The sequence below is a fragment of the Oncorhynchus masou genome, chromosome 20 (genome assembly GCF_036934945.1).
Source record: "Oncorhynchus masou masou isolate Uvic2021 chromosome 20, UVic_Omas_1.1, whole genome shotgun sequence".
Lineage (NCBI taxonomy): Eukaryota > Metazoa > Chordata > Actinopteri > Salmoniformes > Salmonidae > Oncorhynchus > Oncorhynchus masou.
In genome coordinates, this window is record NC_088231.1 from 10,213,567 (window position 1) to 10,239,929 (window position 26,363).

Here is a 26,363-nt window from a genome sequence, read left to right on the forward strand (position 1 = left end):
AAGTGATCAACAGTGACAATGAACAATTTCTACGTTAGCGTTTTTATTGTTGTTATTTAGACGTTTAACACCTTGGATTTCAAAATATGACTAATGTAACTGCACAGCATCACATACTCACACTATAAAGTGTATAATTCGTGTTGGAGACGACTTAGTTGATAGATGTTAACTAGGTAACACGAGCGAGCTGCTAACAATGGCTAACTGTATGGTGTTTCACACTCAAATAGCCTCCATCATGGAGGTGCTAGCGAATGCAGCCGTGGCAGAGATCTGTAAACTCGTAGACGACGACTATGCAGTGTTTCGTTTGGAAATAACTCAAAGCCAGAAAGAAAACAGGGCATTGCGGAGGAAACTACTGGAACTGAAGGTGGCAAGGGAGCGCGCTGAAAGGACAATACCAGAGCGCGTCCTCGCCAGTCGTCCCAGTAGTGTCAAGATCCTCGACCGATACAGAGGAATGGCAAGAGGTACATTTTGCAGAATGCAGAGGATGCGCGGCCTGTCGCCCCGTTCCCCTCTGGACATGTGTTCAGATGTGTTACCCAGAATTTAGTCTTGGTCAGTTTTTGGATAGTATGCAATAATTTCCCTGATTACTTAGCTATCTTGGCGCAATTGATTTACTGCACATCCTATTTACTCAATGAAAACAATGTGTTGCATGGAACATAATACATCAATCAATAAATAGTATTTCAAGAAGTTATGATAAATGTTACCTTAGTGTACAATATACAGTTGAGCATTGACAGTACCTAACCTAACCACCTCTTTTCACCCAATCACTCTCTCAGGTGAAGGACATCGCACTGGAGGCTACAGAAGCTTTGTAAAGCCTATGGGACACCATACATGGAGAGATGACCAACCAATCACTGTTGATGAGGGGAGTGGAACCTCAACCCAGCACATTATCATGATAGAGGTTAGTGTAATAGTATTACATCAAAATTACAGTACATCAAATGTGGCCAGTTTATTTCAGCAAGGCTCCCCTCAGCTATTCACTTGCTAATATGTACATCCTCATTTATATGCCGTAGGGAAGTTTGTGAGACTTCCCTATGACATTGTTATTCAATAACCTCCTCTCTTCTTGTGTCAGCCTGCAGAGGCTGCAGGTACTGGAGTCAAGCTGGAGAGGTCTGAAGGAGAGGAGGACCCACGACACATCACAGATATCCAGACTGGAGCAGCTGGAGTGCCTCCTGTAGCTATGGAGGACCCCACCATCGCCTCAGTGCAGCCCAGGACCCGATGCAGCATCACGGAGGTCAGTGGAATCCAGAACGCCGTTCTCAAGTCAGAGACAGACACCGAGACTTTAACGGGGCTGGGACAACTGGGCTGTCCTCCTGCTCCCCGCTCAGAGTATTTACTTTACGGTAACCTGAGGACAGTTTTATCCAATCGGGACTCAGGTGATGCATTACAGGCTGACAATGATCCAACCTGTTCATACGTTACAGAGACACAGATGATATCTGGTGACATGCCTGTGGGCTTAGATACACAGACTAATCCAATGAGAGGGGACTGGAACCAGTACAGCAGTAGTGTATACTCTGAAGGGTTCCAAGATAAGAAAGGGGAGGGTCTAGTCGTAGATGAGGTGATTGTGAAAGTTGAGCGCGACTCTCCTCAGACATGGAATGCAGATGAAACTCACTTAAAAGAAGGACACTCGCAGGGCAACACCAGCGACTTTTTAGATTACAGGGAAAGCTTGGAGACAAATCTAAATGTTGCGACCCACTCCCCTTCACATGCGTTCAGAGATCACGACCCAGTGTCCACATCGATGGGGCCTTCTGATTCACACGGCGGCCGCGTCTTTTTTGATCAGGTATTGAACTCAAACGACAGGACTAGAGCCCAGGCTCAGACAGGGGATGCTACATCAGGCAATAGTAAAGAGAAACGGTTCCTCTGCATGTTCTGTAACAAAGCCTTCAGCTGCCCACATAATGTTGAGATCCACCAGAGGGTCCACACAGGAGTAAAACCCTTCAGCTGTACACGGTGTCATATGCGCTTCGCCCAGGCTGGCAACCTGAAGAGGCACCAGAGGGTCCACACAGGGGTGAAACCCTTCAGCTGTACACAGTGTCATATGCGCTTCGCTGAGGCTGGTGACCTGAAGAGGCACGAGAGGGTCCACACAGGGGAGAAACCCTACAGCTGCCCCCAGTGTGAGAAGAGGTTTTCCCGCCAGCACCAGCTGAAGATGCACTTGAAGGTCCACACGGGAGAAACGCTGTTTGCCTGTACGCACTGCGGGAAGAGGTTCTCAGAGAGGAGCTTCCTCAGAATACACCAGCAGAAAAATCATTCCAGTCTATAACATTCAAATAAACTATTTCACGCGTATCTTCTTACATTTAGATCAAACCCTGAATTAAAGACACATGTATACATTTTCATTGTTATCAGCAGAAAATATCCACAGAGACATTTGGAATAACAGTATCAGATTTCAGTGTTGAATATTGCTGGGTAGAATATTGCATCCAGACTTTGTGTGTTATAAGTCTAAAGTCTGTTACATATTATATTTGTACTGTGTAGGATACATGTTTACAAATGCCTGGATTACTTCCATTCACCTACTGAATTTTTTTCCAAGACACTTTTAATGAGAAAAGAAATGCAGTTCAACAAGTTAATGCCAGATTTTTAGTTGGGTCATGCTTATGTGTGGTTTTCATATGGTGTATGTAAAACTTGTTTATGTTTAATAAAGACAAAATGGGACTTTTCATTCCAAGACTTTCATTGAGATTATCTTTAATATGCTTCACATCTGATCCCAACAGTGCTTCATAACCAATAGACACTTACTAAATATACTTACTAGGCCCATTATTTAACGCATGACATGTTCATCGCTGTACATTTTTCGGATGCTGTTAATTGCGTTTCCATATCTTCACGGGGCATGTGTTTCCGCACCGGCAATTTTAAGTGCAGAACACAACAGGGAACACCGTTACAGTCAGTTCTTCACACCTTTGCATAGCAACCTGATAACTTGACCACTGACTTGGCTATGCACAAATTTGGATGGCACAGGAAGAACTGGAAAGGAATTGACTTCAAAGGTAGGCTGCATATTCAAGAGTGGGGTGTGTGTGAGAGAGAGGATGTGTGTTTCAAGTTTCACGGTTTTATTGTCATGTGCACTAGTACAGTGAAATGCCTTTTTCTTTCTCTTTCCCAACAAAGCAGTAATCAATATCATAGTCAATAGTGTGGGAGTAAGTGTGAGAGACCTGGTGTGGGAGGGAGAGTGCGTAGGACTATGTGTGTAAAGTTATCTGAACAGTACAGATGGTTACAATGTTTTCATCAGTTTAAAAGCTCTCTGTTCTTTGTATCCATAGAGACAGTTATTTTTTTCCTAGAATACCTGAAGCTTTAACAGTACTTAAAACTCTGTGTCTGTACTGTTTACAAGTGTTACACTTCAAGAACATTGATAAGAGGGAGTAGGCCTACTCAAACATTGGGAGCATTAATAGCTGTAGCAATGTTAGTGACGTGTTGTTCATGGTGGAAATGCTACTAAAAGACTTTGATGTAGATCATTTTGTGTTTCCGTTCCTTACAATCAAAGCATAGTATGCCTGTACCTCAATGCACTACTTTTTAAATGGAAAAATCTTTCTTTGGGGCCAAATTTGAGCAGATTAATCGCTATTAACTAATGCCGTTAACTTGATTGTTGTCATCGTTTGACAGCCCTAATACCTACACATACCCACACACTAACAAACACCCTACTGTACATGTCAAAATAGTTTAGTCAGGTTTGTCTGATGACTTTTGACTTAGCATAGCTGACTTATATTTATTCAAAACGTCATATTTATGTCCACCATGATGGGTTTAACAAAATGAAGTCATTCTGTGACTACAGTATAGGAATCAAACGTAGTGGGGATGGGTAAACAATCCATGCCGAAAGCGTGTTTATTATCTGTGTGTGCATGTACCTTAAAGAGTAATCTGTATCACCGCTCTCTTCCAGGAGGAGGAGGGTCCAGAGGTGCTGCTGGTGAAGGAGGAGGGGTGTGAGGAGGGTCTGGGGAACCCTGACGGGATCATGTTCACAGAGGACAACCAGACTACACCTCCTCCTGAACCCACAGAGGAACCAGCTGAGCAGCACAGGACCACACACAGTCTCACTGAGGTGAGTCAACTGTGAACTGGGTCGTTCCACGAAATGAGTGTCTTTTTAAACATATTTTTAAATTGTGCACCAATATTACATTTTAAAAGCCTGTTATGGGGCCTCCCAAGTGGCACAGCAGTCTAAGGCACTGCAACGCAGTGGGGTTGGATCCCAGGCTGTGTCACATCTGGCCGTGACTAGGAGTCCCATAGGGCAGCGCACAATTGGCCCAGTGTCATCTGGGTTTGGCCGGGTGGCTTTACTTGGCTCATTGCGCTCTAGCGACTCCTTGTGGCGGGCCGGGCGCCTGCAAGCTGGCTTCTGTCGTCAGTTTCCTCCGACACATTGGTGCGGCTGGCTTCCGGGTTACGCGAGCAGGTGTTAAGAAGCAGCGCGGCTTGGCGGGTCATGTTTCAGAGGAAGCATGACTTGTCCTTCACCTCTCCCGAGCCTGTTGGGGAGTTGCAGTGATGAGACAAGATCGTGACTACCAATTCGATATAACAAAATTGGGGAGAAAAAGGGGGTAAAATTACAACAACAAAAATATATACTGTTCCCGATTTTCTGGAACCCAACTTGCCTATTATATCATACTTAGATATGATAGCGATTTCTGTGCATGTGCTGGATTTTTTTCATGTAGCTGCTGCCCACTCAGCTGCACACTCTGCTGCCGACGTAGCTAAAATTTATACAATATTTTTTTCTTCATCAATAGGCACATAATACCCCATAATGACAAAGTGAAAACAGGTTGTTATAAATGTTAGCAAATTTTAAAAAGCAACAAAAAAAATACCTTATTTATATAAGTATTCAGACCCTTTGCTATGAGACTCGAAATTGAGCTCAGGTGCATTGTGTTTCCATTGATCATTCTTGAGATGTTTCTACAACTTGAATGGCGTCCACCTGTGGTAAATTCAAATTGATTGGACATGATTTGGAAAGTAACATACCTGTCTACAGTGCATTCGAAAAGTATTCAGAACCCTTGACTTTTTCCACGTTTTGTTACGTTACAGCCTTGTTCTAAAATTGATGAAAGTTTTTTTCCCCCTCATCAATCTACACACAACACCCCATAATGACAATGAAAATTAGTCTTTTTGAAATTTTTGCAAATGTATTAAAATTTCAGAGCGGAAATATCACATTTACATAAGTATTCAGACCCTTTACTCAGTACTTTGTTGAAGCACCTTTGGGTATGACGCTACAAGCTTGGCACACCTGTATTTGGGGAGTTTCTCCCATTCTTTTCTGCAGATCCTCTCAACCTTGTCAGTTGGATGGGGACTGTCGCTACATAGCTGTTTTCAGGTCTCCCCAGAGATGGTAGATCGGGTTAAAGTCCAGGCTCTGGCTGGGCCATTCAAGGACATTCAGAGACTTGTCCCGAAACCACTCCTGCGTTGTCTTGGCTGTGTCCTTAGGGTCGTTTTCCTGTTGGATGGTGAACCTTCGCCCCAGTCTGAGGTCCTGAGCGCTCTGGAGCAGGTTTTCATCAAGGATCTCCCTGTACTTTGCGCCATTCATCATTCCCTCGATCCTGACTAGTCTCCCAGTCCCTGCCTCTGAAAAACATCCCCACAGCATGATGCATTGAATATCACTTTTTTTATGTCATCGGGTAGAATGTTTTTACTTTATTTTTTTTACTTAACTTTAGAAATGTGCCGTTTTCACATATGTAATGGGTTTCCATGGTCGAGCAGCTGCAAACAAGCTTAAGATCACCATGCGCAATGCCAAGCGTCGGCTGGAGTGGTGTAAAGCTCGCCGCCATTAGACTCTGGAGCAGTGGAAACGCGTTCTCTTGTGTGATGAATCATGCTTCACCATCTGGCAGTTCGACGGACGAATCTAGGTTTGGCGGATGCCAGGAGAACTCTACCTGTCCCATTGCATAGTGCCAACTGTAAAGTTTGATGGATGAGAAATTATGGTCTGGGGCTGTTTTTCATGTTTTGGGCTAGGCCCCTTAGTTCCAGTGAAGGTGAATCTTAATGCTATAGCATACAATGACATTCTAGACCATTCTGTGCTTCCACCTTTTGTGAAAACAGTTTGGGGAAAGCCCTTTCTTGTTTCAGCATGACAATGCCCCCATGCACAAAGCGAGGTCCATACAGAAATGGTTTATCAAGTTTGGTATGGAAGACCTTGACAGGCCTGCACAGAGCCCTGACCTCAACCGCATCTAACACCTTTGAGATGAATTGGCCTAAAGCCAGGCCTAATCGCCCAACATCAGTGCCCGACCAGTGCCCGCTCTTGTGGCTGAATGGAAGCAAGTCCCTGCAGCAATGTTGTAACATCTAGTGGAAAACCTTGTCAGAAGAGCGGTGGCTGTTATAGTAGCAAAGGGGGGACCAACTCCATATTAATGTCCATGATTTTGGAAAGGGATGTTCTACGAGCAGGTGTCCACATACACTAAAAGTATGTTGACACTGGTATTTTGCTGGAGATAATGAAAGTGAGGTTGAAAAGTGGTGGCGTTGCCCTTTAAGTGTGAGACCATGCCTTTGAATTATCAAAATATTTAAGGGTCAAGTAATCAAATCAACGAATATGTTTGCATATTATCAAATCAACTAACATGTTTGCATAGTACTCATAGCAATCCCTCATTGCCCAATCAGAAGATGCTCCATAGCAGGGTGCTCATATCAGATTTCTTGATCCAACATCCTCTCACTCTGTATCTCTTACAGTCAGTAGACATGGAGGATGGGAAGCCTGATCTGCTGCTAGTCAAAGAGGAGACAGTAGAGGATGAACCAGAGAACATTGACCTGCTGAGTGGACTAAAGACGGTGGAGCAAGGTAAGGGAGACATGCATATTTACATTTTAGTCATTTACTAGACACACTTATCCAGAGCAACTTACAGGAGCAATTAGGGTTAAGTACCTTGCTCAAGGGCACATCGACAGATTTTTCAACTAGTCAGCCTAATGCTCTTAACCGCTAGGCTACCTGCCTAAATAAAGTAATGGATCTTCACTGGGAATGGTGATGCACCTGGCTATTTTCTTTTCTATATTTTCTTAATTCATAAAATAAAATCAATGGAACTTACATATAAAAACAGACATTATAATCTATAAACTTGACCAGGTAATTGACAACAACAAAAATCCATATGTAGAGTTATCTGCCATGTTTGTAAAGTCTATTTTGTAACCTCTTCCTGCAGGTGGTTGGCTGGAGGCTAACAGAGGAGACTGGGCGACCATTTTGGATTCCAAGGCCCAGACCGGTGCAGCCAAGGGCCCAGGGGACAACATCACTGAGCAGGCCAGGACCAGAGGTGACATAGTGGAGGTCAGTGGATGGGACAGCGTCCTCAACTCTGGACTGAGGAACAACATTGTTGACCACTACCAGAAACAGACAGTCAAACACAAAACAACATCCAAACGTAGTCTCCATGACAACAGACTGGCTGAGACCAGGGCGAGGCATAGATTTGGTCCACAGGGACTGGGAGGTATCCATATGCGGCGGGAGAGAACAGAAACAAACTCTGCTAGTGATACTCCATCCTGCTCCTATAGTTGTGATTCAGAGACACTGTTGGCACCTCAGGTTAACCCCCTAACAGGTGCTGCCTTCAGCCTGCCTTCTTTAGGATCTCTCAACTGGAACATGGACCCTGCGACAACACAGACACTCCCTGGCCTTCGTCCTCCTCACACTCTCCTAATGTTAAACCAGACCTCAGACCATGCCAGTGCTTCAACAGTAAATGGCTACACAAGCCTTTTGACAAATGACAGTAGTAGTGATGCTATCAGTAGATCTGGTGGCAAAGAGAAGCGCTTCCCATGTTCATTCTGTGGGAAAGCCTTCAGTTTCTGCAAACAGGTGGAGATCCACCAAAGGATGCACACGGGGGAGAAACCATTCGGCTGCCACCTGTGCCAGGCCAGTTTTTCACAATCATCCAGCCTGAAGAGGCATCAGAGAGTCCACACAGGGGAGAAACCCTACAGCTGCCCCCAGTGCGAGAAGAGGTTCTCCCGCCAGCACCAGCTGAAGATGCACCTGAAGGTCCACACTGGAGAAAGGCCATTCGACTGCACTCACTGTGGGAAGAGGTTCTCGGAGAGGAGATACCTCAAGATGCATCAGCAGAAAAACCATTCCACTATAACATAGAAAGTAACCATTCCACTCGATAGCTTCTGATGCTAAGATCAAACCCTGCTTTAAAGGTAGACGCAGAAAGATGACATAGATGCATAAAATAACAGCAGTTGTGGCTTAATTGTTGAAGTGCAAGGCCCAGACATTGTGTGATATACAATTGAAGTCAGAAGCTTACATACATCTTAGCCAAATACATTTAAACTCAGTTTTTCACAATTCCTGAAATTTAATCCTAGTAAAAATTCCCTGTCTTAGATCAGTTAGGATCACCACTTTCTTATAAAAATGTGAAATGTCCGAATAATACTAGAGAGAATTATTTATTTAAGCTTTTATTTATTTCATCACGTCTTGTGATGGCCACTCCAATACCTTGACTTTGTTGTCCTTAAGCCATTTTGCCACAACTTTGGAAGTTTGCTTGGGGTCATTGTCCATTTGGAAGACCCATTTGCGACCAAGTTTTAACTTCCTGACTGATGTCTTGAGATGTTGCTTCAATATATCCACATAATTTTCCTCCCTCATGATGCCATCTATTTTGTGAAGTGCACCCGACCCTCCTGCAGCAAAGCACCCCACTACATGATGCTGCCACCCCGTGCTTCACAGTTGGGATGGTATTCTTCAGCTTGCAAGCCTCCCCCTTTTTCCTCCAAACATAACGATGGTCATTATGGCCAAACAGTTCTATTTTGGTTTCATTACACCAGAGGACATTTCTCCAAAAAGTACGATCTTTGTCCCCATGAGCAGTTGCAAACCGTAGTCTGGATTTTTTAATGGTGGTTTGGGAGCAGTGGCTTATTCCTTCCTGAGCGCCCTTTCAGGTTATGTCGATATAGGACTCGTTTTACTGTGGATATAGATACTTTTGTACCTGTTTACTCCAGCATCTTCACAAGGTCCTTTGCTGTTGTTTTGGTATTGATTTGCATTTTTCGCACCAAAGTACGTTCATCTCTAGGAGACAGACCGCGTCTCCTTCCTGAGCGGTATGATGGCTGCGTGGTTCCATGGTGTTTATACTTGCATACTATTGTTTGTACAGATGAACGTGGTACCTTCAGGCGTTTGGAAATTGCTCCCAAGGATGAACCAGACTTGTGGAGGTCTACAATTTTCTTTCTGAGGTCTTGGCTGATTTCTTTTGATTTTCCCATGATGTCAAGCAAAGAGGCACTGAGTTTGAAGGTAGGCCTTGAAATACATCCACAGGTACACCTCCAATTGACTCAAATGGTGTCAATTAGCCTATCAGAAGCTTCTAAGCCATGACATAATTTTCTGGATTTTTCCAAGCTGTTTAAAGGCACAGTCAACTTGGTGTATGTAAACTTCTGACCCACTGGAATTGTGATACAGTGAAATATACGTGAAATAATCTGTCTAAACAATTGTTGGAAAAATTACATGTGTCATGCACAAAGTAGATGTCCTAACCGACTTGCCAAAACCTTAGTTTGCAAACAAGAAATTTGTGTAGTGGTTGAAAAACGTGTTTTAATGACTCCAACCTAAGTGAATGTAAACTTCCGACTTCAACTGTATAAGACATATAATACAATATTGTGTTACAGCCTGAATTTAAAATGTATTACATTTATATTTTTGTCACTGGGTTATACAATAGCCAATAATGTCAAAGTGGAATTATGTTTTCCCAAAAGGTTTACAAATTAATTACAAATGATAAGCTGAAATGGCTTGAGTCAATAAGTATTCAACCCATTAGTTATGGCAAGCCTAAATAAGTTCAGGAATACAAATGTGCTTAACAAGTCACATAATAAGTGTCATGGACTTTGTGTGCAATAATAGTATTTAACTTGATTTGTGAATGACTACCTCATTGCTGTACCCCACACATAAAATTATCCCTCAGTCAAGCAGTGAACTTTAGACACAGATTAAACCACAAAGACCAGGGAGGTTTTTCAATGCCGTGCAAAGAAGGGCACCTATTTGGTAGATGGGTAAAAATAGCAGACATTAAAAATCCCTTTCGTTACACTTTTGATGGTGTATCAATACACCTAGGCACTTAAAATATACAAGCAGCCTTCCTAACTCAGTTGCTGGAGAGCAAGGAAACCGCTCAGGGATTTCACCATGAGGCCAATAGTGACTTTAAAACAGTTACAGAGAATAATGGCTGTGATAGGAGAACACTGACACAACAACATTGTAGTTACTCCACAATATTAACTTAATTGACAGAGTGAAAAGAAGGAAGCCTGCACAGAATAAACATATTCCAAACACACATCCTGTTTGCAACAAGGCACTAATGTAATACTGCAAGAAATGTGGCAAAGCAATTCACTTTTTGTCCTGAATAAATACAAATTGTTATGTTTGGGGCAAATCCAATACAACACATTAATGAGTACCACTCCATATTTTCAAGCATAGTGGTGGCTGCATCATAGTATGCTTTTATTTGATAAGGACTGGGGAATTTTTCAGGATAAAAAAATTAATGGAATGGAGCTAAGCACAGGCAAAATCCTAGAGGAAAACCTGCTTCAGTCTGCTTTCCACCAGATACTGGGAAATTAATTCACCTTTCAGCAGGAAAATAACCTAAATCACAAAGGCAGTTCTACACTGTATTTGCTTACCAAGACGACAATGAATGTTGGCCGAGTTACAGTTTTGACTTAAATCTACTTGGAAATTCGAGGTAAGACCTGAAAATGGTTGTCTAGCAATGATCAACAACCTATTTGAAAGAGCTTGTAGATTTTATTTTATGAATAATGGGCAAATGGGGCATCATCCAGGTGTGGAAAGCTCTTAGAGACTTACCAAGAAAGACTCTCAGTTGTAATTGCTGCCAAAAGTGCTTCTACAGAGTATTGGCTCAGGGGTGTCAATATTTATGTAAATGTGATATTTCTAAAAACATGTTTTCACTTTGTCGTTCTGGGTTATATTATTTAGATACTTTTTTAAATGATTTTTTTTATCCATTTTGAATTCGAACTGTAACACAATAAAATGTGGAATGAGTCAAAGGGTATGAATACCTTCTGAAAGCCCTGTATAGAAGCCTAAAAAGTCTATTACATATTGTGTTTGTCCTGTATAGGCAATATGATGTTCACAAATGCCTATTTCATTACTTTCATTTAACTGTTTAATGTTTTTTCACCCAAGACACTTTTAATGAGTATACTGATGCAGTTTATCAAGTTCATGCAGATTTTTTGTTGACGTGTGTATGTGGTGTTTACATCTGGTGAATTTAAAACTTGCTTGTTTAATAAACAAAAAATTTGACTTTCATTCTAAGATTTTCATTGACTCTCTTTTGTATACATCACATCTGATCTCACCCTGTTTTACATACACCCTACAGCACTTTATAACCAAGATACACTTACTAAATATACCTACACATACTAAATATACCTACACAAACCCACACACTAACAAACACCTACTGTACACGTCAAAATAGTTTATAGTTAGGTTTGTCTGATGACTTTTGACTTTGCATAGCTGACTTATTTTTTACGCACATCATATTTATGTTCACCATGATGGGTTTAACAACAATGAAGTCATTCTGTAACTACAGTAGAGGACTTAAACGTAGTGAGGATGGGTAAACACTCCATGTCAGGGTTTTTTTCTGGATCAAAATGGGGCATATGTGGTCGGTGTGACAGGGAGCATGGCCAATGGTGCGGTCGCTGACTGTCTAGCTTTTATTTAGGTGATTGTTAGTTCTTAATGATGATCTTATTAAAAATATATAGGTCCATTCATCTTTATCTAGTTTGTCATGTACGTTTACACTGAAAATACTTTTTCATCTATTTTTATTTTTTTATATATATTTTTTTTACTGTTTGGACATAGGCTGTGCAGAAAAAAACCCTGCATGTTGAAATTGTGTTTTATCTGTGTGTGCATGTGTACATACCTAAAGGAGTATACTGTATGTATGTGTAATCTGTATTACATCTCTATTGCAGGAGGAGGAGAAGAAGGGGTATGAGGAGGGTCTGGGGAACCCTGAGGGGACAATGGTCATGGAGGACAACCAGACTACACCTCCTGAAACCACAGAAAAACCAGCTGAGCAGCACAGGACCACACACAGTCTCACTGAGGTGAGCCCACTGAACTACTGTCTGAATGATATTCGGTCAGGGCCCGTATCCACAAAGCCTCTCAGAGTAGGAGTGCTGATCTACGATCAGATCAGTTTTGCTTTTTAGATCATAATGAATAAGACTATGTAGACATGCGGGGAGCTGATCTTTGAGCAGGACTTCTACTCTGAGACTCTTTATGGATACGGGGCACAGGTCTTGATACATTTTGTCTTAAGTGTGGGACCATGCCTTTGAATTATCAAACCATTAAAGAGTGTCAAGTAATCAAAGGGCCATTACATTTGATTTCAACCCCCTTTTAACTGCACCCATTTTGATTTGAATGACACTTTTCCATACATATTTGCCCATGGTATAAGGGTTAGAAAGTTTTTTTTAATCAGAATGTCAAAACGTTCAGGAGATAGGTGCAGCCACAATGATGTCCAATTTTTTAGCAGTACAATTAATAACCGCTGCAATAAACGCCACAAAATCCACCTTCTTCCCACAAAGCATGTCCAGTTCTCTTGATTGACAAACATTCACTAATGTCTGGGGTGTATCCACTACCATATCATCAACACTAGCGTCACTTGCTGTCTCAATTATTTTGCTTGGCTCTGCGTAGGTGATCCTATGACCCGCCCTTACCTTTGCCACCTTGACCTCCTTCACCCTTACAGGGCACTCCAAGAACTCTGGATAATGATCCCCACCACAATTGCAACACTGACCTTCTTCACTCCAACCTTCAATATACTCCTTCCGTCTGCAAACATTTTTGACATGGACAAATCCTTTACAGTTTTTGCTTTGTAGTGGCTTATGGACAAATACTCTATCTGCATACTTTTCGTAAACCTAACTTTACATGCATAGGAATGTGCTCTTTATCAAAAAACAATGGAACCAACTGAGTTTCTTCCTTTTCCCTGTTCACCATGTGGTTCAGGGGACGGGCACCAACCACATCTTGGATTCTCTTTAATTATTCAGTATCTAACTCCATGGAGACCCCGGCTATGACTCCTTTAACTGGTGCTCTACTCCAGTTCAAAGCATAATTCTCTCACGATTATAAAGCCAACAACATTTGTATTAAAACAGCATATTATTGACCTAAAAGGTTAGCTGTGAGCCCAGTATTTAGCTTATCCAGAATCAGTTTTAGGCCTACATAGATAGTACATGGTTGCTCTAACTCCCTCAAACTCAACTCTGGACCTCGAAACCAGTTCCACTGCTTTTTTTTTTACCTTGTTCCCCTTTAATCAGGGACTGATTTAGACCTGGGACACCAGGTGGATGCAATTAATTATCAGGTAGAACAGAAAACCAGCAGGCTCCGGACCTCGTAGGGTAAGAGTTGAATACCCCTGGTCTATGTACTATGGGAACAACTACAACCTTTTTGCAAGCATCATTGCTAAAATGAATAAAATCATATTAACCTCATATGTTACCTGCAATTCTCATCTCCTGGAGCCCAATGGTCATCTCCTTATTTTCGTACTGTACCTTCTATTACAAGGTGCCGTGACGTGACTATCATTAATGGGAGGACTGTTTCAAAATCAAATCAATTAACTGTTTAGTTATTACGGGATTAAATGAATCATGTAACAATTAACTCATTAGCAATCTTGGGGCACCATGGAAAAGTTTGTTTAACGAGTTACCGTTTCCCGAATTAACTAAAGAATATCAGAATATCGTAATCAAAATTAGTCATCCATACTTATTATTCCCTCATATCAGTCTCATTCTGAACGTTGTTGACTTCAAATCTGCACGAACCCTAGTTTACATGAAACTTTACATGAAAAACAATTTAGAAGGCTAAAATCACATTTCATCTTCTCACAGATAGTTTCATATTTAATCATATAAGATATTTACAACATTTTGATGTAACTCTGACATATCCATTGTGATATCTCTTAAAGTTACAATGTTTCCGTTATAACATCTTTAATGATATCACCAAACAAGAAATTATCTGACATGATTGTTCTTTAAGTCCCTCCTGAACATTTCCCACATTCTTTGTGTAGAAATATTGTTTTAATATCCAACCTTTTGATGTTAAAGTTTTGGGGCAGAGTCTCTCTCTACACACAAACCATTTTGACTTCTCCATACTGCAGTGCACGAGAGAGGAAGTTTATGACCGGTCGTTAAAGTCCTAGAACCGAACCCACTTCCCTCCTTCCCCTCTGGTGGGAGAGAGAGAGTGGCTTTTGTCTGGCCGCTCTACCATAAAGGCCTGCAATTCCTTCGACCTCATGACTTGGTTTTTGCTTTGATATGCACTGTCAACTGTGGGATTTAGTTATTGTCAACTTTTCTATTTAGTTATTTTTTACTTTTACTCAAGTATGACAATTGGGTACTTTTTCCACCACTGGCAGTATCATATTTCAAAGAACAGCGCGCATAGCTTTTTAATTTAACCACACCCTTTGAGCTTGGATATCAACCAATAACATCCTTTCTCTTCAGTGTAAATGAGGCCCTCCGTTTGGTGTGATGCAGACTGGGTGGAGGGCGCGAGACTGAAGTGAGCTCGTCTTTACCTTTTCCCCTCCCCAGTGTTTACCCGATAAAGTCATGTTAGAATATGTAACTTATCCGTTGAGAGCTTTTGTTTTGAACCCCCTACTATGTTTTAGTTGTCAAACTTATGGTAATGTGTAGGAAGAATATTCCAAGATGTGAGAAGTGTGCAGGAGGGCATGAGACAAAGGGGTGTGTTTCAGTGGAAAAAGCTGTGTCAATTGTGGGGGTGCCCATATTGCTGGGGATCAGAAGTGTCTGGTGCGAGAGAGACAGTTTGAGGTTGCCGGGGTTCAAGTAGTGAAGAAAATGTCATGCCGAGGCAGTGAGGAAAGTAGATGATGGTGGGAAAAGGGTGAAGGAGCCTGAGAGGATCAATGTGAGAAGTAGCCCAGTACAGAGTGACCCAAAAAGTTTGTGCTTTAAGGTTGGCTTTTTGGTGTTTATTGCTATGGTCATTCATTGCACCGCACAGATAGAACATATATTCCTGAAGATTAAATAGGTGGTAGTAGTAGCAGATACGTTTTTGGGTGTTTGAGATTTTAGTGCAGAAGAACTACAGGGAGTTTTGAGAGAATGGGCTCCATCCTCCCAAGCCGACAGTCTGATGTAGGACTTTTTAGGGCCAAAGTAGTGGGGAGGGGTGGTAGGTCTGTTGGGGACAGTGGCGTGTATGTGGGGGAGTAGGTTTGATGGGTATAGTGGCGTGTATGTAGGGTAAGATGGTGGTGCAATTCAATTCCCCCAATCTACTTATCCATTTCTGTGAACAAAATGTGAAATTCACACTACGACCTGTAAAAGGCAGTAATTAGCAAATAAGGGTCTATTCTGCCGGAAAACCACACAAAGAAGACTGTAAACGGAAGTGAACACAAGAACAATTTCCACGTTTGCGTTTTTGTTGTTATTTAGATGTTTATTAACACCCTGGAATTCAAAATATGAATACGTTAACTGCATAGCATCACATACTTACGACATGTAGTCTTTAATTCGCGTTGGAGACAGGACTTGGTTGATAAGTGTTCTCTAGGTAACGCTAGCTAGCTAGTTGCTAACGTTAGCTTACAATGGCTAACTGTATGGTTTTTCACACTCAAATAGCCTCCATCATGGAGGTTCTAGCAAATGCAGCCGTGTCAGAGATCTGTAAACTCGTAGACGACGACTATGCAGTGTTTCGTTTGGAAATAACTCAAAGCCAGAAAGAAAACAGGGCATTGCGGAGGAGACTACAGCTACTTGAGCTGAAGGTGTCACGGGAGCGCGTCCTCGCCATTCGACCCAGTAGTGTAAAAATCCTCGACAAATACAGAGGAATGGCAAGAGGTACATTTTGCATAAGGCAGGCGTTGTCGCCCCGTTCCCAGCTGCACATGTGTCATCGGTGTTACCCAGAATTTGGTCTTGGTCCGTTTTTTTATAGTATGCAATAACTCCCCAGATTATTTGGCAAAGAAACAATATATTCTAACCTGATTATTAATTTACAGCATTTACTATGATTTACTCAGTGAAAACAATGTAATACATGGATCATAATACATAGATAGTAAAAAATGTTTTGTCACACACTAGATAGGTGCAGTGGAATGTGTTGTTTTACAGGGTCTGCCATAGTAGTGCCTTGCTCAAGGGTATATCAATAGATTATTTAATTTTTAACCCTGTTGCTTCGGGTGTTTGAACCAGTGACCATCTGGTTTCTGTCCCGACGCTCTAAACGCTAGGCTACCTACCTACTATGTCACAAACTTATGAGATGAATTACCTAACATCCTTGCCATTTCTAGACAATGTCAATAATGTACCATATACCGTTGAACGTTCACAGTAGCTAATCTAACCACCTCTTTCCCCCCAATAACTCTCTCAGGTGAAGGACATCTCACTGGAGGCCACAGGAGTTTTGTGAAGCCAGCGGGACACAATACATGGAGAGATGACCAACCAATCGCTGTTGATGAGGGGAGTGGAACCTCAACCCAGCATGTTATTGTGATAGAGGTTAGTGTTATAGTGTTGCATAACAAATGTGTTATTTGTAACTCGAATGTGGCCTGTTTAGCGCACTCGAGTGGCGCAGCTGTCTAAGGCACTGCACCTCAGTGCACGAGGCATCACTACAGTCCTTATTTCGAATCCAGGCTGTATCACATCTGGCATGTGATTGGGAGTCCCATAGGGCGGTGCATAATTGGCCCAGCGTTGTCCAGGTTTGGCCGGGGTAGGCTGTCATTGTAAATAATAATTTATTCTTAACTTAATTATTCACTTGCTTAAATGTACATCCTAATTCATCTGCCATAGAGGCATTGTTATCTTCCCTACTATCTTGTTATCCAACTCATGTACCAGTAATAACCTCCTCTCTTTTTGTTTCAGTCTGCAGATGCAGAGGCTGCAGGTCTTGGGGTCAAGCTGGAGAGGTCTGAAGGAGAGGAGGACCCACGGCACAGCAGAGACTTCCAGACTCGTGCGGCTAGAGAGCCCCCTGTAGCCATAGAGGTCCCCACCACTGCCCCAGTGCGGCCCAGGACCCGACGAAGCATCACGGAGGTCAGTGGAACGCCGAACGCCGTCCTCAAGTCAGACACGAAGACTTTATTGGGGCTGGGGCGACTGGGCTGTCCTCCTGCTCCCTGCACAGAGTATTTACTTTACGGTAGCCCGAGGATGGTTCTGTTCCGTAAGGACTCTGGCGTGTTACAGACTCACAATGATCCATCCTGTTCATACGCTACAGAGACACAGATGATATCTGGTGACATGCCTGTGGGCTTAGATACACAGACTAATCCAATGAGAGGGGACTGGAACCAGTACAGCAATAGTGTATACTCTGAAGGGTTCCTTGATAAGAAAGGGGAGGGTCTGGTTGTAGATGAGGTCACTGTGAAAGTGGAGAGCGACCCTCCTCTGACATGGAATGCAGACAAGACTCACTTAGGAGAAGGACACTTGCAGGGCAACACCAGTGACTTCTTAGACAACAGTGAAAGTTTAGAGACAAATATAAATGTTGCGACCCACTCCCCTTTACACCGAGTGACCATGTCGATGGCACCTTCCAATTCACAAGGCCATGTTCTTTTCGATCAGGTATCGAACTCAAACGACCAAAAGGCCAAGGCGCGGAGAGGGGAAGCAACAACGGGTGGTAAAGAGAAGCGGTTCCTCTGCATGTTCTGTAACAAAGGCTTCAACTGCTCACAGAAGGTGGAGATCCATCAGAGGGTCCACACGGGGGTGAAACCCTTCACCTGTAACCAGTGTCACATGCGCTTTGCCCATGCGGGCAACCTGAAGAGGCACCAGAGGGTCCACACAGGGGTGAAACCCTTCAGCTGTACCCAGTGTCCCATGCGCTTCGCCCAGGCTGGTGACCTGAAAAGACACCAGAGGGTCCACACAGGGGAGAAACCCTACAGCTGTACCCAGTGTCCCATGCGCTTCGCCCAGGCAGGTGACCTGAAAAGGCACCTGAAGGTCCACACGTGAGAAAGGCCATTTCCCTGTACGCACTCCAGGAAGAGGTTCTCCGAAAGGAGCTACATCAGGATACACCAGAAGAAAAAACAGTTCACTCCATAGCTTCTGATGTGTACTTCAAACCCTGCATTAAAGACAAAGATTCATTTTCATTGTTGTCAACAGAAGAGATCTACAGATGCATTTGGAATAACGAGAGTAATCAATTTCAGTGTTGAATATTCCTGAGTAGAATATTGCATCCAGACATTGTGTGATATTTAAGCCTAAAAAGTCTATTTCATATTGTGTTTGTACTGTGTAGGATATATGATGTTCACAAATTATGTTTCATTACTTCCATCCACTAATACATTTTTTCCCAAGACACTTTTAATAAAAAATGAAGTTCATGCAGATTTATGTGTGGTTTTCATATGGTGTATTTGACACTTGTTTATGTTCAATAAACCCAAAATGGGACTTTTCATTCTAAGACTTTAATTAAGAACGCGGTTTATAACCAATGTAGACTTTAAAAAATATATATATACCTACACATATCCACACTCTAATAAACACCTAATGTAAATGTCAAAATAGTTTAGTCTGATGATGACATCATAGCTAACTTATCGATGGGAAGCCTGTTTACCCACAACATATTTTATGTCCACCATAATGAGTTTAACAACAATGAAGTCATTCTGTGACTACAGTATAGGACTTAAATGTAGTGGGGATGGGTAAACACTCCATGTTGAAAGTGTGTTATTATCTGTGTGTGTGTGTGTACCTGAGGGGAGGGAGTGTATGTCTGTGTAATCTGTGTCACCTGTCTTTTCCAGGAGGAGGAGGGTCTGGGGAACCCTGAGGGAACCATGGTCATGGAGGACAACCAGACTACACCACCTCCTGAACCCACAGAGGACCCAGCTGAGCCACACAGGACCACACACAGTATCAATGAGGTGAGCCCACTGTAAACTATTGTCTGCATGGTATTAGGTCAGGGCTCATATCCACAGTGTCTCAGAGTAGGAGTGCGATCTAGGATCAATTTTGTCTACATACTCTTAATGAATAAGAATATGTAGACAGGTAGGGACCTGATCCTCGATCTGAGACTTTGTGGATACGGGCCCAGGTCTTGCTACATTTTGTCTTAAGTGTGGGACAATGTCTTACTCATAGCAATCCCTCATTGCCCAATCAGAAGATGCTCCATAGCAGGGTGCTCATATCAGATTTCTTGATCCAACATCCTCTCACTCTGTTTCTCTTACAGTCAGTAGACATGGAAGATGGGAAGCCTGATTTGCTGCTGGTCAAAGAGGAGACAATAGAAGACAGACCAGAGAGCATTGATCTGCTGAGTGGAGTAAAGATGGGGGAGCAAGGTAAGGGAGAAATACATATAGCCTACATACAGTACTAGATCTTCAATGAGAAAATTGATGTCCCTGACAATTTTCTTTGTCTTAATTTTCTTCATTCATTAAATGAAACTTATGTTTACATACACATTATGTATGAACTTGACCAGGTAATTGACAAAAAAACTCCATATGTAGAGTTCTCTGCCATGTTTTTAGTCTATTTTCTAACCTCTTCCTACAGGTGGTTGGCTGGAGGCTAACAGAGATTGGACGGCCGTCTTGGATTCCCAGACCGGTGCAGCCAAAGGCCCAGGGGACAACATCACTAAGCAGGCCAGGATCAGAGGTGACATAGTGGAGGTCAGTGGATGGAACAGCGTCCTCAATTCTGGGCTGGGGAACAACACTGTTAACTTCTCTAGGGGGCCTCATTTGGAATTTTGGATGAAAAGCGTGCCCAAATTAAACTGCCTTCTACTCAGGCCCAGAAGATAGAATATGCATATAATTAGTAGATCTGGATAGAATAAACTCTAAAGTTTCCAAAACTGTTAAAATAATGTCTGTGAGTATAATAGAACTGATTTGGCAGGTGAAAACCTGAGAAAAATCCATTCAGGAAGTAGGATTTTTATTGTTGTTGTAGTTTTCTATTCAATGCCATTACAGTATCCATTGACTTATGACTCAAATTGCAGTTCCTATGCCTTCAACTAGATGTCAACAGTCTTTACAAATTGTTTCAGGCTTGTATTCTGAAAAATGAGGTAGTAAGAGCAGTCTGAATGAGTGGACACTGCCGTGTCACAGAACTTCATGCGAGCGAGCAACTGAGAGAGTGCCTTTCTTGTTTACCTTTTATATTGACAACGTTATTGTCCGGTTGAAATATTATCGGTTATTTAGGCTAAAAACAACCTGAGGCTTGAATATAAACATCGTTTGACATGTTTCTATGAACTTTATGGATACAATTTGGATTTTTTTGTCTGCCTGTTGTGACTGCATTTGAGCCTGTGGATTACTGAAAAAACCGCGCAAACAAACAGAGGTTTTCGGATATAAAGAGAGACGAACAAAATCGAACAAAATGAATATTTATTGAATAAATGAATGTCTTCTGAGTGCAACCATATGAAGATCATCAAAGGTAAGTGATTCATTTTATCTCTATTTCTGACTTGTGTAAGTCTTCTACTTGGCTGGTTACTGTTTGTAATGATTTGTCTGCTGGGCTATGTTCTCAAATAATTGTAAGGTATGCTTTCTCCGTAAAGCATTTTTGACACTGTGGTTGGACTCACAAGAAGTTAATCTTTAAACCTATGTAAAATAGTTTTATATTTTCTGAAATTTTATAATGAGTATTTCTGTATTTAAATTTGGCGCTCTGTAATCTCACTGGATATTGGCCAGGTGGGACGCTAGCGTCCCACATACCCTAGAGAGGTTAACCAGAAACAGACAGTTGAACACAAAACAACATCCGAACTTGGTCTCCATGACAATAGACTGGCTGAGACCAGGGCAAGGCGTAGATTCGATCCGGGACAGGGAGGTGTCCATATGTTGCGGGAGAGAACAGTCGCTGCTAGCACTGATCCTATAGTTGTGACTCAGAGAGACTGATGGCGCCTCAGGTTAACCCCTTAACACAGTGGTCACTAACCTTTTCTGAGTAAAGATCACTTTCTGAGTCAAAATGCAAGCTTATACAACATGGACCTATTAAAAATAGTACTGTAGCAATGAGTTTTGTGCAGTAGGCTATAGGCCCTGTTGGCTTTGCTTGACTTTCCATGCCAATGCATTGTTGTTTGGACAATTTGTAAAACTTATATTTCAAAATCTGAGATAGGCCATATGATCAGTTGTTGTATTACTTGTGAGGCATAGCTGAGTGAGCATATATTTAAATAATTCATTTTTATTTTACTGGGCTGAGGGTGCCTGCATTTGATGGTCAGTCTCAGCTGAGGGAGAGAGCGGCAGATAGGCCTCTCAATGTCCCTCCACTCTCTCTTTCCGCTGCTGTCACTGACCGAAAAGGTCTGGAGTTGTTACTCCGATGAACAGAGAAAGTGAAATATTCTTCAATATATAAAAAAAAACAAGCCGCTAGTAATAACAACAAAGCAAGCCTATCAATACACTTTCCTACTCATTCATTACAACTACAGTGCTGGTTGTAGTGCCAGTGGAAGTAGGAAGAATGTGCATTTTATTGCTTATAAACGTGTTGAATACAAAGTGTTGACAGTGCTGAGTAAGAACTTAAACATGAGCTCACTCATAAAAACAGCAGCTCTTTGCTATTCGTTGACAGTCTCTCTCTAGTCATGATTTTAAACGTTTTAAAGTCTCACAAGCATCAACTTTGCTGTAGCTTTCATTTAAGCTTTATACATTACTGCAGACACCATAATCTGAGCTGTCCGATTGGCCGGAGGTAGGCCTATAGTGGACTTGATTTGCTCTACGGGCCTGCCAGGAAGGCAGTTTGAACTATTTCATGTGTCTGAAGGTACAATGGGAACACAGCTGAATCAGTTACACCTACTGCCAACAGTGCGCAACAAATAAAAATAAATAGGAACGCAAGGCTTTATCTTTTTTTTTTTTTTTTTTTACAGAAATGTTTGTCGATCGACCGGTTGGTGACCACTGCCCTAACAGGTGCTGCCTTCAGCCTGCCTTTATATAGGATCTATCAACTGGAACATGGACCCTGACCTTCGTCCTCCTCACATTCTCCTTATGTTAAACCAGACATCAGACAATGCCAGTGCCTCAACACTAAATGGCTACACAAGCCCATTAACAAATTACAGTAGTAGTAATGCTATCAGTAGATCCGGTGGCAAAGAGAAGCACTTCCTATGTTCGTTGTGTGGGAAAGCCTTCAGTTTCCCCCAACGAGTGGAGATCCACCAAAGGATTCATATGGGGGAGGATCTGTTTGGTTGCCACCTGTGTCAGGCAAGTTACTCTCACTCATCCAAGCTGAAAAGGCACCAGAGGGTCCACACAGGTGAGAAACCCTACAGCTGCCCCCAGTGTGAGAAGAGGTTCTCCCACCAGTACCAGCTGAAGATGAGCCTAAAGATGCAGACGGGAGAGAGGCCATTCGCCTGTACGCACTGCAGGAAGAGGTTCTCAGAGAGGAGCTACTTGAGTCTTTGTAGTTAATTCTGTTGGTTTTGGATGTAGTGGGGAACTAGATGAGGTGAACTGAGGAAAGAATGAGTATGATGAGGCAGATTGATTATATGCTGATGGTTGAAGATATGGTGTCTGTAAAAATGCTTCACTGATGAAAAGTGACAACTAGGTCACTTTAGATTTTATAGTGAGGTAAGGATAGTTCCTTAATTCATGTTTACTTGACATGAAGTACTGTAGCTGTGTGCGCAATGTTGAACCTTTTCAAAAGTATTCTAAAATTCATTTTTTTAAAGCGGGGGTACCAGATTTACAAAGAGGTCAAGTGTTACCATATTGAGAAAAGTTATTCGACTTGTCACATCACTTTGCGCATTAAAAGTACTGTACTTCAAAGTTATGTGAGTGTATGACTATTTTGTTGAAATGAAATACAAAATCAACTCTGTGCTGACTGACTTGGTTATTTTTGTATCATTGCAGGGACTGAGTTTCCCTTATCTCGGTCAAACCAAAACATTATACTTAATTCTTGCATGAACACATATGGACATTTTTTATAATAAACTCCAATGGCTCCATATTGTTAGGTACTTGAATCACAGTGTTAGAAATGGCCTTGACTGTGGTTAACATTTAATAATATCATGTTTCTGTTTGTATAGCGAAGAGTTTCTTCTAGAATCCTTTATATGTTCTTCTGTTCAATATGTGTTTACAGTCTGCAGTCCATGATGATCTGCTGATATCCGGTGTTGCTGGTGGGAGAGACTGGACCTCTGAGGCAGCTGGTCACAAACCCTGGCCCTGGATCAGAACCCTGGATCAGGAGCCATCACGCTTTCTTCCCGATTCGGAACTAGGACCGAAACACGAGGGACAAAGACTCCACCACCACATAGAACACAACCAGTGGACAGATGGACTGAACCACCTCAGTCCTGGTAGTCATCAGAGAGACGGAGGCTCCAGTCAGGGATCCAGTCTGCAGCCCAGACCCTTCTCTTCACATTCTCAGTGCAGGGATGGAGCAGGGCCTGGGGCTGATAGAGATAGACCCTCCTGTTCCTATGATACAAACACCACAGTATCCATTATGAACAGAGCAGGTCACCGTGGGCTTCAGCCTTCAGAGAGAGTGGTGGGAGACCCATCTGGTGGTAGTCTATCAGCAAGTCTGTCTTCTCCTTCAGGGTCTCATCTAATGCCTGGTGACTGGGTTCATAGAAGGTCTGGACCTGGGTCTAGCCTTCCTCAGTTACCTCAGGTTTACCCCACCAATACAGACACGGTCAGGATGGGCGTTCACCCCAAGAGGTACCTAGCCTATAACACAGAACACAATCCCAACAACACCCAAACAATGGCTAGAGGTCAAGGAGGGAGCTCAAAGACTAACCACCTGACGGTGGTGGCTCCTGCTTCTACCTCTGGTGTTATTGGCTCACAACGTGGGAGGCCAAGTGTTAGGTCGGATGCAGACAAGCCGCACGCATGCCCCACATGCGGGAAGCGTTTCACTGAGGCAAACTATGTGAAGAGGCACCAGACCGTTCACACCAAGGAGAGGCCCTTCAAGTGCAAACTGTGTTACAAGAGCTTCGCCTTCCTGAGTAACCTTATCAGACATAGGAGTGTCCACAATGGGAAGAAATTGTAGCATTGTGGCTTGAGATGTCCACAGGGCATATCTGGGAACCATTTTTTAGTTGACATAATATAATTATCGTGTGAAGTGTCTTGGGGCAAGAGGTTAATTAATCACATACCCCTCAACCCTTTGTTAACTGTGTAAATACATGTTTTCAGAGAGACAGTAAACCTAGGCTAGAACAAGGACAGTTGAATATTTACCTTACTGAGGTGATGTAGATGGGATAAAGTCATTCTATTATTTTCTACTCTATTCTTGCTAACATGCTGTTCTTTCTTAACAAGTCTGCTCTCAGCTGGGAAGATACTGATCATAGGAGATTTGATGTGAGATGTACTAAGCAGTACCGTATTTCAAAGAACAGTGAGCATACCTTTTTTGTTTAACCACCCCCTTTGAGCTATAACGCCAACCAAAAAATACCCTCTTCTTCAGTGTAAATGGAATCGCTGTGTGTATTAACTGTAGGGGTAGCCATGTTGCTGGAGATCAGAAGTGTCCAATGAGAAAATGGCAGGTTGAGGTTGCCAGAGTTGGTGTAGTACAGAAGGTGTCGTATGCTAAGGTAGTGAAGAGAGTAGTAGAGGAAGATCCAGGGGGAGGGATCCTAATAGGTTCCCTATGAGTAGGCCGAAGTTAATATGGATTCATAGAGAGTGATAGGAATAACATGTGCTTCAGTTAGCTTGGCTTCTTAGCATTCATTGAAATGGGATCTAAATCACAGAAAATATATTTTGTGACAGCTGCAGAGAAGAACTTTACGTGATTTTACTGCAGACGATTTACAAGGTGTGTTGAACGATAGTGTCCCATCCTCCCAGGCAGCCGGCCTGGTATAGGATCAGATGGGGCCAAAGTGGTGGAATAGTGAAGTTTTAGGTTATTTATTTATTTTTGTTTTTTTATAAATAGGAAGTTTAATTTTTTTAAATTATTAAACACTAACATACAAAAAACAGAACAGCCAGAGGGATTACACAAATAAATAATAATACAAATCCACATTATATCAAATTAAATACAAACATGTACCGAATACATTGACATTTTGTTTGGCATACGTTTGAATGATTTGTAAATATTTTTCCAAATCAGATTTTTCTTTATAAACGTTGAATTTGTATGAAAAATATTCAAATAAAATAGAGATTTATGACATACTGACATTCAATTGTGGAATCAGTCTAGTAAAATACATAGATATTTCAATGGTTGTATGCATTTTGTTGCCAAGATATAGTTTTACATCAGTCCAGAACACCTCACTATGTAAACAATTACTGAAAAAGTGTTCAATATATTCAGTTTATTGTTCACAGAAACTGCATTCACTGGTAACATTAGGTATATATTTAGAAATCAAGCTATTACACAGGTAGAATCTATGGATAATCTTAAAGGAGATCACCTTTACTTTATTGGTCACCATAAATTTGTGTGGAGTGAGCCAAGCACGGCGCCAGTTTACATCAAACGATGAAGCCCAACAAAATATAGCAAGAAGGAATAGATTTCCTGTAGAAAATATCCCTTAATAAACGATTGTTGAATTTCTTATCTAGTGTACTTATGCCATTCACCTGGATATTCGCTTACAATAGATGTTTCAAAATATGCATTATTCTGAAGTAAAGATTTTATCCCACTAGGTATAGCTTTTATAACAGTGT

The 26,363-nt window shown here is 42.0% G+C and overlaps 3 protein-coding genes across 5 annotated transcripts; all 3 read left to right on the top strand.

The window, feature by feature from the left end:
* LOC135506925 (zinc finger protein 19-like) lies at positions 1-2,770 on the top strand. Its single transcript, XM_064926355.1, has 3 exons — positions 1-476; positions 804-934; positions 1,115-2,770. The coding sequence occupies exons 1-3, from the start codon at positions 200-202 to the stop codon at positions 2,351-2,353; spliced, it is 1,647 nt and encodes a 548-aa protein (XP_064782427.1). The 5' UTR covers positions 1-199; the 3' UTR covers positions 2,354-2,770.
* A 797-nt stretch (positions 2,771-3,567) lies between these two features.
* On the top strand, positions 3,568-9,289 carry LOC135506471 (zinc finger protein 180-like). Its single transcript, XM_064925851.1, has 4 exons — positions 3,568-3,588; positions 4,040-4,204; positions 6,910-7,021; positions 7,395-9,289. The coding sequence occupies exons 1-4, from the start codon at positions 3,568-3,570 to the stop codon at positions 8,357-8,359; spliced, it is 1,263 nt and encodes a 420-aa protein (XP_064781923.1). The 3' UTR covers positions 8,360-9,289.
* Positions 9,290-15,880: 6,591 nt separating this feature from the next.
* On the top strand, positions 15,881-25,853 carry LOC135506926 (uncharacterized). Of its 3 annotated transcripts, none has more exons than XM_064926356.1 (7): positions 15,881-16,434; positions 16,901-17,031; positions 17,410-17,583; positions 19,344-19,466; positions 19,784-19,895; positions 20,116-20,234; positions 23,758-25,853. In XM_064926356.1, exons 1-7 carry the CDS (start codon positions 16,095-16,097, stop codon positions 24,694-24,696), a joined length of 1,938 nt encoding a protein of 645 aa, XP_064782428.1. In that variant the 5' UTR covers positions 15,881-16,094; the 3' UTR covers positions 24,697-25,853. The 3 variants fall into 3 exon arrangements, with proteins under 3 accessions (XP_064782428.1, XP_064782429.1, XP_064782430.1); XM_064926357.1 differs by having other exon boundaries at positions 15,881-16,353; XM_064926358.1 differs by lacking the exon at positions 23,758-25,853 and adding an exon at positions 22,508-23,749.
* The last annotated feature ends 510 nt before the right edge of the window (positions 25,854-26,363 follow it).

What these genes read in the sequence shown, in the direction of transcription:
- LOC135506925 (XM_064926355.1), top strand. Translation starts at nt 200, where the DNA reads ATGGCTAACTGTATGGTGTTTCACACTCAAATAGCCTCCATCATGGAG. An exon ending in ATACAGAGGAATGGCAAGAG is followed by an intron (nt 477 to 803) that starts GTACATTTTGCA and finishes TCACTCTCTCAG; the next exon opens with GTGAAGGACATCGCACTGGA. An exon ending in AGCACATTATCATGATAGAG is followed by an intron (nt 935 to 1,114) that starts GTTAGTGTAATA and finishes TTCTTGTGTCAG; the next exon opens with CCTGCAGAGGCTGCAGGTAC.
- LOC135506471 (XM_064925851.1), top strand. Translation starts at nt 3,568, where the DNA reads ATGCTACTAAAAGACTTTGAT. An exon ending in CCACACACAGTCTCACTGAG is followed by an intron (nt 4,205 to 6,909) that starts GTGAGTCAACTG and finishes TATCTCTTACAG; the next exon opens with TCAGTAGACATGGAGGATGG. An exon ending in ACTAAAGACGGTGGAGCAAG is followed by an intron (nt 7,022 to 7,394) that starts GTAAGGGAGACA and finishes CTCTTCCTGCAG; the next exon opens with GTGGTTGGCTGGAGGCTAAC.
- LOC135506926 (XM_064926356.1), top strand. Translation starts at nt 16,095, where the DNA reads ATGGCTAACTGTATGGTTTTTCACACTCAAATAGCCTCCATCATGGAG. An exon ending in TTACCCAGAATTTGGTCTTG is followed by an intron (nt 16,435 to 16,900) that starts GTCCGTTTTTTT and finishes TAACTCTCTCAG; the next exon opens with GTGAAGGACATCTCACTGGA. An exon ending in CCCGACGAAGCATCACGGAG is followed by an intron (nt 17,584 to 19,343) that starts GTCAGTGGAACG and finishes TGTCTTTTCCAG; the next exon opens with GAGGAGGAGGGTCTGGGGAA.